The sequence below is a fragment of the Antennarius striatus genome, chromosome 21, assembly GCF_040054535.1.
Source record: "Antennarius striatus isolate MH-2024 chromosome 21, ASM4005453v1, whole genome shotgun sequence".
Taxonomy (NCBI): Eukaryota; Metazoa; Chordata; class Actinopteri; order Lophiiformes; family Antennariidae; genus Antennarius; species Antennarius striatus.
The window spans coordinates 8264124-8278253 of NC_090796.1; the positions used below are offsets into that span (position 1 = coordinate 8264124).

Here is a 14130-nt window from a genome sequence, read left to right on the forward strand (position 1 = left end):
GGTAAAGCAATGTCGTTTATGTTAAGATTATTTACTCAAGAAAGCTTAGCTGTTTTGTGAATATGTATTGTAGATGGTGCTGGTCAGTCACTGTAAAATCATGTTCATGGAGTAGCTGCAGGATTTATCTACAGATGGCCTCATAATTGTCTAAATATACGTAATTAAGTAATTGAAAAATGGAAAGTTATTGTAGGCTTAGCCATTCATAACCATTATTTGACTGATGTCTTTGTCAGCAGACTAAAAACTGTGCGGCTCTTCGCCATGAGCCCTTCGGGGTTTGCCAACATGTCAGATGCAGACAAAGAAGTGAAAAGTATGCCCATCAAGTTTTCCACCAGTAAAGCCAGTCATAGAACCTGGAAAGTGAAACGTTCCTTTGGAAACGAGCAACAGCGGCCCTGGTGGACGGTCTGGTCCATCAGTCTTGTCATCACCTGCTTCATCCTGTGGTGTGTGTTAGGAGAGGAGACCGACACTGATACTCAGTTAGAACCGTCTCAAAGAACCAATCTACCAGGATTGCTTCCAGATGAAGAGGAGTCAGACCAAAATAAGTCAAGTTAAAGAATGTGGGACTCCGATGTGCATATGACTGTATTGTCTTTTTTTTGGCTGTGCAGAATGGGACTTGCTGTTCTGATTGATATTAATGATTGATATTATTTTTCCCGCAAATACAAGTTTTTTTCCAGACCATTTGCCTGACAAATACACAATTGACAAGCCTTTATTTGAATGTCATTTTCATTGCACCATTTATTTTAATTTTTACTTCAGCAAATGCACTTAAGGTTGGGTCCAAAGGGTTTGAAAGTTGAAAGACTCATGCAAGACAAATAACCCTTCACTTACCTGCTGCCACCTGGCATCTCCAGTTTGAATACAAACTTTATGACATTCACTAAGTTTTCAATATATGTACTCCTTCAAGCAAATGTATACGTACAAGCACGCAGAAGAGGAAAAAAGAATTTGAGGTAGCGGAAAGTTTATTTACAACATGACAAATCCTGTGACATGCACACACAGGATCAAAATACAGATGCTAATAAGAGCTGCAAACCTGAGAAGGCAGTGGAATATTTTGATATACAGCTTTTCCAAATAAGGAGGGCTATAGTAAAGAAATTGAGCTGTGAAGAAACTTAATATTAATTACAAAAAGAAAATGCTTCCAACTATAACTGACAACACGCATGCTGGTAATAGTTCAAGATATTACAAAACAAATCTCCCTAGTCCCACCCACCCCTACTAAAAAGACAAAATTCATGACTTATGCACGCTCTCCCCTAATTCGCCTGGCCAGTTGAATGTCCTTGGGCATGATGGTGACCCTCTTTGCATGAATAGCACACAGGTTGGTGTCCTCAAATAGTCCAACCAGGTAAGCTTCACTGGCTTCCTAAATGGAGAGCAGAACACAAGCTATTAAAAAGCTTTTTAAATAAATGGGAGTACAAATAATGATCTCAGTGTCATACCTGCAGAGCTCCAATAGCTGCACTCTGGAAGCGCAGGTCAGTCTTGAAATCCTGGGCGATTTCCCTGACAAGACGCTGAAAAGGTAACTTCCTGATAAGCAGCTCAGTCGACTTCTGGTACCGACGAATTTCACGCAAAGCAACAGTACCAGGCCTACAACAAAAGAAATTTACTTAAGATGATGAATGTATGAAAGCTTCTGCAGCCACAGTAAACGTCCTTCAGAATAACCTGGATAGTGCAAGATGAAATAACACTGAAGGTTTGTACCTGTATCTGTGGGGCTTCTTCACTCCACCGGTAGATGGCGCACTTTTCCTGGCAGCCTTTGTGGCCAGCTGCTTCCTCGGCGCTTTTCCTCCGGTGGATTTACGAGCGGTCTGCTTGGTACGAGCCATAGTTTACCTGCAGGTCTGGACACAATAAAGAGGTCAAACGAAGTAAATATATGACGGTAAAGTATAAAGTACTACATTCATAACTGTACTTCAATTTACCCAGTAAACACGTTACCACCCACTTATAAATGTCCATCTGTTTATACGTTTCACTCAACGTCTCACATCCTCAATAAACAATATAAACACATTTCCCCACATACACTCAATAGAAATCAGAAGAGAGGGGGGAAAAAGCTGACAGTCGTTATTCCTGAGTGGAACCGTACACAGAATAAAGAGGTAAAGCGTCAATCGGGTCGAATTCATCGAGCCCAGCCAAAGCTCCGCCACCATTAAACTACAGAGAACACACACGTTTCTTTCCCGTTAGCAAGCAATTTTAAAGTTAGCATGAACGGCTGCAAAATGGCGCCAGCTAATCTCCAGAGTAGTTTAAATCAATATTACGACATCGTTCCCATCCGAGCCGATTTTATACAATCACATCAAAATCCATTTTACGTTTAAATGTAACTTAACTGTATTAGGTATGAATGTTTTGTACAAATAACCTTTAACGTACTTAGCTCTTGCTACTATGCGCGCCGCTTTGTTGTCATTATCTGACACTTCGATTTAACAGACGTTAAACGATATTTTTACGGATTTTAAGACCTGGAAAATATATGCTGACCTTTAACATCGAATATAGACAAAACAACATTACTAATAATCGCGCTCATGTTACCTTCTGTGTTTACTTTACAGAATATTAGATCTCCTCCTTCCAGGGTCGGTGGACTGTATTGCTGTTGGTGGCTGCGGGAGGCGGTATATATTCTCGGAAAGGAGCGGCACTTAAGAGCCCGCCTTCTCGCCCACGGGATTGGTTTAGGATAATATCGATGACGGAATGTGATTGGTGGATAAGAAAGACGAGGTTGACCGCCTCTGGATTTGAAATGCAATGGAAAAAGAAGTACAGTACAGTACGGTACAGTACTTTTGCTTACGAGCTTCTACCTGGAAGATCTGCGTTGAGTGGTTCAACGTTTCTGTGCGGCTTGTCAAATAACCGCACAGGATGACGATAACGTTCAAAAGGAAAGATAATTAACTGCCCGGTCTGTTTTGAACACTACGTACGTCTGTGTGTTGCAACTATGATCATCTAGGTCACCTTAAACTGGAACGTCAAGAGATTTAAGAGCTGTGTGCTCACCTTCTTCAGAACAGCCAATGCTCAAGTCAGACAGGGCAACAGGTCGTTAGTTCAAAGCTTTGTAGTGACAAGACTCTGATTAAATAAGACAATACGACCAATCAGATTTTAGAACAGGCAGACACGATTAACCCTCATGTGTTCATGGTGACTGCCAGTCTTATCCAGCTGCTGAAAACCCATTCCCAGAGATGGGCAGCAGTACATTCTCAGTGTTGAGTGGTAGGGCAATCTCTATCCATAAATACATTGTGGGTCAATTTCCTGCTCAGAATTTTACAGAGATCTGGATAAAAGAAGGATGAAACGCTGCAGCTGATGTACCAACAGGAAAGCTGAAAAGACTATGCGAAGTCTAACATCAGAGCAATCTGTTCACTGAATCTGATATTTGCTGAGTTATTTTGACTTGCTGTGAAGTTGTAATCTATGGGGTGTTAATGTTACATTTACAGATCATTTATTACCATGAATTAGGATGAATCCTCTTGCCATGTTGGTCTGATCGTCCCTTATCCATGGTCCTGAAGCCTGATCAGGCTTCATCTTCATCATCTTCATCTTCCACATTGTGGCTGACACAGAAAATTAAATGTTTTTTTAAAGTTTGTATTTAATAAGAATAAAAAACCCCACCTTCATTTTTGACAAATCACCCTGAATATGGGTATACAGAAATTTCAAAATTATTGCAAAAAAACTTGTTAAATTGAATTAGTGCAAAATTGCTCATTCCAGTTCGACCTTTTCTTCCCTGCATGCTGTAAATTCTTCATAATTTCCATACAAATGTAGCGAAAATTTTAATTTAATATTTAAAAAGTTGAAGAATGCTGGGTGGGGTGTCAATCAAGCATCCCCTGCAGACCCCCTTTTTTGTTTTTCATCAACACCTGTAAAGAGATCCTCAAAGATAGCTAGATAGATACAATATCAATCCCAAAATGGGAAATTCACAAAACAATCCACCCCAGATGGGACTTGAACCCACAATCCCTGGCTTAGGAGGCCAGTGCCTTATCCATTAGGCCACTGGGGCTACATAAAAATATCTTGTTTGGACCCACTACACGAGCTAGAGGAAAATAGGGCATCTCCTCAATGGCAGCTTCAAAGGATAAAGACCTCAACTACAGTATATGTGGTCAGTGTTAACACTTTTGCCCCATGCCTGTTGACAGTGTCCTTTTGTTGTTTTAATCACCTTTTTTGCTTCAAAGGCGCAATTTTTATATCCTGTTATTGTGATCTGATCCTACAGAAAACAAATATAACACGACAAAGAAAGAAATGTGACTTAACAATCGGTATGATGAAAACGATGACGCTCAACCTCATGACTGCACCCTTTTTGACATGTAATTAACAGCAAACCAACACATGCAGTACTACCATACCTGCGTCTCATCTTGCCTCTACGGGAATCAGGCCTTGACATTGTGATCATCTCAAATGTATTGCATGAGCACACCCGATGAGCCGGGGGAAATGTCTGGAGGTCGCCCTCACGGTCACCTTGAAGCTCATGAGTATCTGTAGAAAGTCCATACCAAATGTTTTCACTGGAGGGGATATCATTATAAAGAAGTATGCAGATCTTTTCCTCTGCCAAAGCATTAAAGATGTCAGTCAACCAGAGGTGGGAGCTGACAAACTAATATTCTTACCAGCTTTTCCTGAATGAGATGAGACTTTTTGTAGCCTCACAGTTGGCCTTCTGCCCCTCGATGAATCTTATGGGACTTGCTGTTCTGGGGAGGCACAGACATGATCGTGTTTGTTTCCTCCCGGATATGCAAAACAAAAGAAAGACACAAACATTTGAATCAAATCCAGAAAACCTAAATAAATCCTTGATCTAGATCATTTTGTTTCTAAAGATAGAGTAGCTTGTTGATGGTAGATCCTCCCCATCCAATCATGCTCTGTTGGAACTGCATCTGGATGGGGACTGAAATGGAGAAACTCTCCTGAAAAAAAGAGACTGAAAGTTAACATTCAGTGTATTTTTTCACACCATACTCGCTAGTTGCATTAGTCATATTTCTATGTTACATATCTCCCTTTCTTTATTCATATAGTGCTTTCCATTGGCACGAAACGTCCTCAACCTGGAAAATAAGTCTTGTGATTCAGTGTTTGAGGATTACCATGACCTGACTGAATTGTATTTTCTAGATTCAAAATAAGACACATTTTTATCTAAAGTTTGCATGCTGGCCCCTAATTCTGCATGCGTCTGTTCGTGTATGTATATTTATATTTTTGGGGAGCAAGATCAAATCAGTTTGTAATGTCACGGTTTACATTTTTAGCTTTTCTTGCACCATTTCAAACAACCAAGCGGAACTATTGAACAGGGAATTTTTTGTCAGACGGACCCATTTCTCAAACAGGACCGTTGGTAAGTTTTGTTCAGCACGTCGTGATAACCCTAACCCTAACCAAGAAAATATAATCGCTGTAATATATGTAGATGATTTCATTATCATTTACAGTATATCCTTTAAGCATTGAGTTAATAAATTATAGTTCAGTTTTGCTGTCGTCTCACTGGAAAACCTGCACCGCAGCAAGAAGCAGCATGGCCGAGGAAAGGCTGCAATTTATAGGTATTTTATTATGTAATTACAAGAGTTAATCTGTATAAACTAATCTGTATGGTAATCCTGTATGACCATGTACGAACGTTGTCTATTGTAGGTCACCATTGTGGGAAATCGATTTGATTTTGTATTATAAGTTGTTCTGGGATGTTTGTCTTAAAATGTTCCTCAGTTGGCATTTATTCTGATTAGCTAGTGATAGTAATTGTTTCTTTGGGTGTAATATAAAGTTAAATATGTTGCTGTTATAATTATTTAATGTGCCAGACTATAAATACAGTAACCTGACGTTTTTATGTTCATTCAATAGATATTGACCCCAAGCCAAATAGCTGTGGCTCTATCAACAGAAGAACTGAGAAACCCATTTGGATTCACAGTGACAACACTTTCAGATTTAACTTCCTTACTGAGAACACACCAGCACCTCTTGTAGAAAAAACTCCATTATCAGACAGGGAAGAACCAACAAGGAGTCAGTTATCATTTACGGGACAAGGCTCTACTTTTGCCTTCAACTTTCAAATTCCTCCTGTTGCACCTGAAGAACGCATGGAGACCACAAATACCACAGACACTGCTCCAGACAGTCAACAAAGCATTCAAAAAGAAAAGTCTTCTACGTCACAGGAAGTTAACGCCCCTCTGGAACCATTAAAAGAAAAGAAGAAGAAAAATAAATCTGGAAAGAAAAAATCATTAGACTGCACTGAGCAACAACAGAACCCGGAACCCGGAGGGATTCCAGGAATTGATGATGCCGAGCTGGTCAGTGTTAAATATGTTCCTTTAGTCAAGGTTCTAGCTCTTCAACTAGAATCTAACAAGGATGTGTTAATGTCTTTCAGAGTGCAGAGGAACAGCTGAACAGACAGCTGGACTGGTGCATTGAGCAGCTGGAATTCGGAATGAGGTCCCAAAAGGGTACACAGAAACAAAGTATGATGTTTACCTTTGAAGTAATGTATTTAACACTTGTTGATGAAGTCATATTTAATGCTAAAAAAAGATTTACATCTGGCAGCATTATTTTTGTTTTGTCTTCAAGACGATGGATGGTAGATTTGCTTTTTTCTTTTCTTTTTTACTACTCTTGCCTATGTTAACCATGATGTAAATTTTTTTTCGTATTTTCTCTCCGCAGAGGAGGATGCCTCCCGTGCCTTGAAAACTCTACGGAGCTCCAAGGCTCCTCTTGTCAAAAAGAGGCAGGTAATGAGAGCCATGACCGGAGACTACAGAAAAAAAATTGAAGAAGAAAAGGGAAAGCAGTACAAACTCATTCAGAGTGGTGAGTGGACTGTAGCAGTAGAGGTTTACAGAACAATAAAGGCTGCTCATATGTAAAAAGATTAATTTTGTGAACTAGGTTTTAGGTGTGATTGAAGTGTAGTTAACGACCGATTTTCTCCCAACAGAAGTTGCATCAGCTCAAGTTAAAGTTGTGACAGAGTCTTCAAAGAAGTGTCTTTTCCATCGGAGAGGTGGGGTAAAAACACAGACGTCAGACACAGAAAAGAACTCACTAAAGCCTGAAGCCCAAGATACAGACTCCACACCAGCCTTTGTCTTTACTCCGTCTGAGGAGAAATTTTATTTCAATTTTCACTGATTTGTACAATAAAGACATTTTAGCACACATTACCTTGACTCTAAATGGGCATTGTGATATGATGTGTGTGCTCGAGGTTTTCTGCAATAAAAACAACAAGATACTGCACTGGAAATTATGAGATGAAAAAACACAATCACAAGTCAAAGTGAATTTTTTTTATTCAGACATGAAAAATTATTTCTGATATATATTAAATATGCATAAATAACATTTTTTTGTTTGTACGATAATTTTTCATGACGAAGGAAATACAAATTTGCATGGTAACTATGAATATAAGTCTTGACAGGTTCATATACATCAAGTGTTTATCACTACAAAGATGCAGTTAATAAGTTATAATCTGTCACTGTATTGTAAAAGCATCACTAAATGATGTCATTCCATTTCCCAAAATTAAAGACAAGCAAAGGCTATGTGACCATCTCAGAGCAGCTTGTTGCTCCTGTGACTACAGTTGAACATATTATTTAGAAGTTTAAGGTCCAATAGACTGTATGCCGACCTCTCTGGATGTGGCTGCCTGAGATAAATTGATGGCAAATTGAATAGACGGGTAATACTAATGTCCTTTTTGACAGATGAAACAAAAAAGGAGCTTTTTGGCAAGGCATATCATCTATTTCACAGAAGCAAGAAAAGAAGCATAAAAAGAAAACACTGTCCTACCATGAGACACGAAGGAGGCTTGGTTCTTTTCTTTAGCTGCGTTTCTGCATCTGGCACAGGATGTATTGAGTCTGTGCAGGCAACAATGAAATCTCAAGACTATAAGGCATTGTGGAGAGAAATGTGCTAGATCCGTAGAGCAGATGACCATGTCAGGGTTAAGCAGACCAGAACTCCCCAGTCCTCAGATGCCTAGACAGTGTGTTTGTTTATTCCATAAATGGCACCAAAGATGTCAGATTTCAGCAAATCACAAGGTTAATTGAACACGACAAAATGAAGTGAATAATAATCTCTGCAGAGAGTTCATTCAATATCATCAGATTATACCAAGAGGAAGTCCAGTCACCAAAGCATAGGGTCTAAACTATGCTAAGAACTTTATAGTCTTTTTGGGAGGTCATTTTCACCTAAATCTGTCCTCATACAGACGGTTCAGAATGACCCTTGCAAGTTTCTGCGGGCTGGTTGCAACTATCTGGTTAGACCACTCCACTCTGACATTGGGGATTTAGGTCTTAACACCCAGATCTCTAGCACTCGAGGAACAGGGTATGAAAATATGCAGAGCCATAAGTTTAAGTGATCTGATTGCAATATAATATTTTAACAGTGAATGAAAAAGCATAGTTGTATTAAAATAACTACAAGATTGAGAAAACACAAAACACACACACACACACACACACACACACACACACACACACACACACACACACACACACACACACACACACAATTATTTGACGAGGTTGATATAATTTATTATGTCTTATTACTGTGTATAGATTGTGTTAAAAATCATTTGTTTTAAAAACTTACAAACAATTGAAAAAAGTATTTTAAACTTTTAAAACACATGTGCTGTATATGTAATAAATTAAAAATAACACAGACCATACTGTGTACTGTATCTAATTTAACAGGAAAGGGCGGGGCTTGGTTTCACACGAGCCCAATTGAACGTGACACTAAAAACAAAAGTTTCAGCTGCTGAGGAAACGACAAACTTGCATTCTGCTTGTAAGCGTTTTACTTTTGACTAACGACTACATTGTGGAATAATTCTTCTGTTGGGGTAGTTGTTATTAGGTTTAAAAAAACAACTTTATTCATAGCTAATCTCAGTTATGTGTGTGAAAACGTTTATACTGGAGTTTCTCGCAATGCTAACTTTTAGTTAGCTGAAAGAGCAGGACATTTCATAATGTGGCGCTCTGGGGGGCTTCTCTGTCTTCAGGTATGTGGAGAGCCGAGAGAAGAGGATGTCTGAACTAAGCGATGAAGCCAGTGAATCAGAACAACTGGGTGCCAGCCTTTCTCTGTGGCTCGGTGACTCCCTGGTGCGACCCGAGGAGCTGGATGTGCCTCTCGACCTCCACACTGCCTGCTCTATTGGACAGTACGACGTGGTGTCAGAGTGCATCAAAAAGTGGGTCCCCACAAACAGCAACCTGAACAGATGTGTTCCACTCTTACACAACTTTTGTGGTACATTTCACAATTTGTATTGATTATTACAGCTTTGTTTCTTTTTAGACGTGAGGTGGACTTGGACGGCAAGAACATTGGAGGATGGAGCCCGCTGATGTATGCATCTTACATCGGCCATGACAACATCGCAAATCTCTTGTTGGAGGCTGGTGTGAATGTTAATGCTACCACACCCAAAGGATTAACCCCCTTGATGCTAGCAGCGAGCTGTGGGAATGAAAGTATTGCATACTTCCTTCTTCAGGTATGAAACAGCTCAGTGACAATCCCTGATGAGCTAACTTCACAGAAACCAAGACAACAATGTTTCAGCACCAGAAATCTTATGGATTTTGGGGATGAAAAGTGGAATCATCTTAATTTTCTTTGAAAATGTGAACTTTGCCAGTCAGAGTTTTCAAGTTTTTTTTTCCCTACTTCCAAAGCAAGGTGCAGATTTGGAGCTAAAGGACTCGAGGGGCTGGACGGCGCTGTACCACTGCACAAGCACAGGCCACCAGCAAATGGTCAAGTTCTTGTTGGATAACAATGCCAATGTCAATGTTAAGTGAGTGTCTTCATTGATCCCAAACGTAAACTCAAACTGAATGATAGGTAGATGGATGGAGATCTTTTATTACTTTTTAATTTATTTACAGGGAACCAAGATGTGGTTTCACTCCCTTAATGGAGGCTGCTGCCTCTGGACATGAAATTATTGTTCAGAATCTGCTTGACCATGTGAGTAGAATACTCCTCAAATATGTTCTCTACTATGCGAAGACAGAACAATAATACTGTGACATTTTCTTTTCATTGAAAATGGTGAATGACTAATTAAATTTTGGTTTAAACATTTACAGAAAGTCAAAGTAGATGACCGAAACATTAAAGGAGAGACTGCACGTGCCTTAGCTATGATGTACGGCTATACCAAGATTGTCAGCCTCATTGACTCACGTTCTCCAAGGTTAAAACCAGGTATTTCCAGCTGAGGTTCCTGTATTGTTGGTATTAATATAAATATTGTTCATCATTTCATGGCAGTTCTATCACAAATGCTATATTTGTAGGCCTGTAAACTACGTAAAGCAAGAGAAAATTATTAGTTTTCTTTATGCCATTATGTTTTGTGTTTTATTTGTCAGGTCACTTTGAGGACCTGAGCTCCTCTGAGGACTCAGACAGTGCACCGCCAAGGATCAGGCCGAGTCGAAATAGAGCTAAAGGCATTAGCATCCATGATGGGCCCCAGGCTATCGCCAAGTTCCGAGTAGGAGGCAACAGCAAACTGTCTGGTAGTGTCACATCAGACCTCCAGTTAGCCCATTACAACAGTGACATTTTTGTGCAGAAGGAGGCAGTATACATTCTGCGAAATATTGAGTTTCACCTTCAGTGTTTCTCACTTTATTACACAATGTGACAGAGAAAATGAAAATGAGAAACCATCTTTGACTTTTTAACAAAAAAAAAATCATCCATGTCAGTCTGCTGGTAATTATTGTGAACGATTTGTTAACATAGCTTTCCTCTTTAGACCGTCCTGCAGAAACCCCAGGCTACACAGCGTTCCATGATATTGGTGAACAGAGTGAAGGCATCTGTTACCGTGACGTCACCTCACCCATCAATGAGTTGGATGGTCAAAGCAACAGCAGTAGAGGTGAGAGGCACACAAAAATACTTTTGTGGAACACATAAATGAAATGGGTAACTTTGTATTTAGAAGGAACACACTGTTAGAAACTCTGCATGGTCACAGAGAATATCATGTCAGTGACATTTGTTTTACACCACACCGCCACAGACGACAGTCCATTCTTTGACAATGACATGCCCACAATGAGGAGCAGCAGCAGCAGCAGTGAAGGTCTGCCTCATGTGATTGGCCTAAACTGGGAAGGCTCTGTGGAGAGCAATGAGGTGAACATTATAGTAGAATTCCCACAGTTCTGGACTCAAACATCAAATTTTATTGTTGTATATTAATTGCAGAATGAAACTTTCTCCACAGGACTCTGACCAGTGCAAAAAGAGCAGCCTTCGCAGACTCAATAAGGGCCATCACTCAAAAAGCAAGAGTCGTCATGGAAACAGTGAAGCAGCTCACTCCAGTGGTTCAATGAACTGTGCGATGCGGTCACACTCTGGTCTTCCATCTTCCTACACAGGTCCAAAGGCATGTCTACATTTGTGGCTCCTGTCATGTGTCTGACCTATGACCTCTGTGTTCACATGATTTATGGTTTGTTTCATGTGTATGTTCTGAAAATGTTTTATTCCTGTAGGATCTGGCAGAGTTCTTGGAAAAGATTGGCTTCTCTAAGTACCTCTCCTTACTCGAGGAGCAAGACATCGACCTACGGATATTTCTCACTCTGACTGAAAATGATCTCAAAGAAATCGGGATCACGTAAGAGATTTCACATTCGCCCAAGCGCGTGCTGCATATCCTGTAGTTGCATATATATTTTCTGCTGAATCAATTTATTGTCTCCAGATTGTTTGGACCCAAGCGTAAGATGACATCAGCTATCGCAAGGTGGCACAGCAGCGCCCGGCCGCCCAGTGACGCCCTGGAGCAGGCTTACGCTGACCAGCTTGAGGCTGAGATGCAGGAGATGGCCATTCAGCTACACAAGGTAACAACAAATTAAAACTCAACGGTCAGATAAACATTTCACACGCCTGCCTTACCAACATGGGAACCTCTACCCGCGTTCATCTAACGCTTCCTGTGCAGCGCTGTGAGGAGGTGGCAAGCCTGCAGAGCCAGGTGTCTCAGGAGAAGGAACTGCGCACTGTGATGGAGGGATGTCTCATGGAGGACAAGATGGCATGGAGGAGGGTCCACGCCGAGCTGGTGGAGAACCACCGGCTGGCTCAGGACATGAGCTCCACGCTGGCAGAGTTTAGGGCCTGTCGCGCTGAATTGTTATCTTTTTTCACTACTGATGAGAACAGCAGCTCTTACTCTGATGTGGCAGATAAAACACAAGGTGATGTGGGTGTTAGAGTGTTAATTCTTATGCTTGATATGACCTTTTTGTATTGTTTTATAAACAAATTATTCTCCCTGCAGCTACGGACGCCCTGAATCACACCAGTGTTGTAGATCTAATAAAGAAAATGAACTCTCACGAAGAGCAACTTGGTAAGATGGTGCAATGCTCTTCAAGTAGTGTTGTGTTGCCAGTGAAGTCTGATTCTGGTGTTTCATCACAGCTGGGACTCTACAAACTGTGCTCCAGAGTCTGAGGCGGCTAAGTGCTCCTGAAAAAGTCTCAGATAGCTGGGAACGGCCTTAACACCTCACAGGTGAGCGCTTCAAACAGACTGGATTAACACCAGTTGAAGGAGCTCTGTGGCAGCTAGAACAAGAGAAAATAACTCTGGCTTCTTGTGTCTGAAAAGGTTTTTGTCAGTATTTGACGGAGGGTGATCTAGCCACCCTGAACTATGTCACTGAAACGAGAGGAGGCCAAAGACGAGGCCAGCCCTGCTGAAAGAGAGCAGCTCAGGATGTGAAGCAGCTGACCTGCTCCTCTGGGATTGGTTAATGGACCGAGCTGACCGGATGTGAACGAGGAAAAGGGCGACAGCAGCGACCGCAGGGAAAGGACAAACAGGCAGGAAGGGGACTGGGCCTTCAGCGCTTGTGCTGGTGTTTGCTGGACTCCTGTAGTTGGGTTTTCAAAATGCTCCGAGGAGAGACTTATCACAGATAAGAGGCTGTAATACTGTGAAATGCTTCTTAAAATCTGTCCTATGTGGTTTAAATTACGTTGATGCCACCAACTGAAAGTGTAAAGTAGTTCTGCAGAGGTGTAAACTACTTTCTATTTATATACAGTATGGTTGTATACAAGAACAAAACAATATCCTGCTGAATGAATTTTAAAGAGCTCAAGATGAATTTAACGTGTCAGTTAATGACAAAATATAGAGGAAATAACATTTCACACCTACATTTTTAGAAGTTTTTTTCTAACACAAATACCCGACAGTCCATTTTTAAATTTCATTTAGTAGTGCAATTAAGTTATAAAATACATTAATCTGTTTTACATCCAGATCTGGCCAGAAAAATCCCAGGCCACTTTTGTATTTAAGCCAGGACTAAAACTTCCTGTGTGAAGGTTGAAGGAGGATGTTTTGAAACAGAGTTATTCTTCAGGCTGGAGGGATCTTACGATTAAAGTAAGAGTTCTTTAGTAAAATTTGCATCAGTCTTTAGGTCATCTGACAAACGGATTTTTATGCAATTTTCGGGAGCACATCTGCAACTTTATTCAAGTTGAGCTGAATAGTATTTGTAAGCAGAGGCAGGTCAAAGGCTGGACAAGAGAAGGTGGAAGAAATGATTCATATTAAATGGAATACCATCAGCAACAAAGGCTGGATTTTATTAGTGTTTTATTCTGACTTCAAGTGTTCGACCATGTCCTATTATATTTGACTGCTGTATGTGAAACAAAACTAGATGTATTCATGACTGCTGCAGTTGGTGTTCAGATGAATACATAGAAAATTAAAAGTATATGTTGAGGCTTTGGTCTTCATGTACATAAGTAATATTTCACACACACCTTTCTCTTTTAAAACAAACAATTTATGGACTTCTTGAGTAAAGTAATTTATTGGAATATTTAAATCTTTTTATTGTCTTAA

The 14130-nt window shown here is 40.3% G+C and overlaps 3 protein-coding genes and 1 non-coding gene across 5 annotated transcripts; 2 read left to right on the top strand and 2 right to left on the bottom strand.

Annotated features, from left to right (window-relative positions):
• Positions 1-793: 793 nt before the first annotated feature.
• On the bottom strand, positions 794-2711 carry h3f3d (H3 histone, family 3D). Its single transcript, XM_068305038.1, has 4 exons — positions 2620-2711; positions 1762-1904; positions 1491-1644; positions 794-1411 (listed from the first exon to the last, which is right to left on the bottom strand). Exons 2-4 carry the CDS (start codon positions 1887-1889, stop codon positions 1283-1285), a joined length of 411 nt encoding a protein of 136 aa, XP_068161139.1. The 5' UTR covers positions 1890-1904; positions 2620-2711; the 3' UTR covers positions 794-1282.
• Positions 2712-4059: 1348 nt separating this feature from the next.
• trnar-ccu (transfer RNA arginine (anticodon CCU)) lies at positions 4060-4132 on the bottom strand. Its single transcript has one exon. It is a non-coding gene; the product is annotated as a tRNA-Arg (tRNA).
• A 435-nt stretch (positions 4133-4567) lies between these two features.
• c21h8orf33 (chromosome 21 C8orf33 homolog) lies at positions 4568-8327 on the top strand. Its single transcript, XM_068306155.1, has 7 exons — positions 4568-4732; positions 5175-5260; positions 5409-5497; positions 6010-6467; positions 6548-6638; positions 6844-6990; positions 7118-8327. The coding sequence occupies exons 1-7, from the start codon at positions 4568-4570 to the stop codon at positions 7309-7311; spliced, it is 1230 nt and encodes a 409-aa protein (XP_068162256.1). The 3' UTR covers positions 7312-8327.
• Positions 8328-8917: 590 nt separating this feature from the next.
• anks3 (ankyrin repeat and sterile alpha motif domain containing 3) lies at positions 8918-14010 on the top strand. 2 transcript variants are annotated; one of them, XM_068305813.1, is made up of 16 exons: positions 8918-9006; positions 9224-9415; positions 9523-9721; positions 9903-10024; positions 10116-10197; positions 10320-10437; positions 10605-10754; positions 10997-11122; positions 11267-11382; positions 11474-11638; positions 11748-11872; positions 11960-12101; positions 12203-12458; positions 12542-12613; positions 12685-12777; positions 12874-14010. In XM_068305813.1, exons 2-15 carry the CDS (start codon positions 9249-9251, stop codon positions 12765-12767), a joined length of 1923 nt encoding a protein of 640 aa, XP_068161914.1. In that variant the 5' UTR covers positions 8918-9006; positions 9224-9248; the 3' UTR covers positions 12768-12777; positions 12874-14010. The 2 variants fall into 2 exon arrangements, 1 of the variants encoding a protein (XP_068161914.1); XR_011034073.1 differs by having other exon boundaries at positions 12542-12777.
• The last annotated feature ends 120 nt before the right edge of the window (positions 14011-14130 follow it).

Excerpts from the sequence above, each read along its gene's own strand:
- c21h8orf33 (XM_068306155.1), top strand. The coding sequence starts at position 4,568 with ATGAGCCGGGGGAAATGTCTGGAGGTCGCCCTCACGGTCACCTTGAAG. Across the intron at positions 6,468-6,547 it reads GAATTGATGATGCCGAGCTG|AGTGCAGAGGAACAGCTGAA; the intron begins GTCAGTGTTAAA and ends AATGTCTTTCAG. Across the intron at positions 6,639-6,843 it reads AAAGGGTACACAGAAACAAA|AGGAGGATGCCTCCCGTGCC; the intron begins GTATGATGTTTA and ends TTCTCTCCGCAG.
- anks3 (XM_068305813.1), top strand. The coding sequence starts at position 9,249 with ATGTCTGAACTAAGCGATGAAGCCAGTGAATCAGAACAACTGGGTGCC. Across the intron at positions 10,438-10,604 it reads TTCTCCAAGGTTAAAACCAG|GTCACTTTGAGGACCTGAGC; the intron begins GTATTTCCAGCT and ends TTTATTTGTCAG. Across the intron at positions 12,614-12,684 it reads CTCTCACGAAGAGCAACTTG|CTGGGACTCTACAAACTGTG; the intron begins GTAAGATGGTGC and ends GTTTCATCACAG.
- h3f3d (XM_068305038.1), bottom strand. The coding sequence starts at position 1,889 with ATGGCTCGTACCAAGCAGACCGCTCGTAAATCCACCGGAGGAAAAGCG. Across the intron at positions 1,645-1,761 it reads AAGAAGCCCCACAGATACAG|GCCTGGTACTGTTGCTTTGC; the intron begins GTACAAACCTTC and ends CTTTTGTTGTAG. Across the intron at positions 1,412-1,490 it reads CAGCTATTGGAGCTCTGCAG|GAAGCCAGTGAAGCTTACCT; the intron begins GTATGACACTGA and ends CTCTCCATTTAG.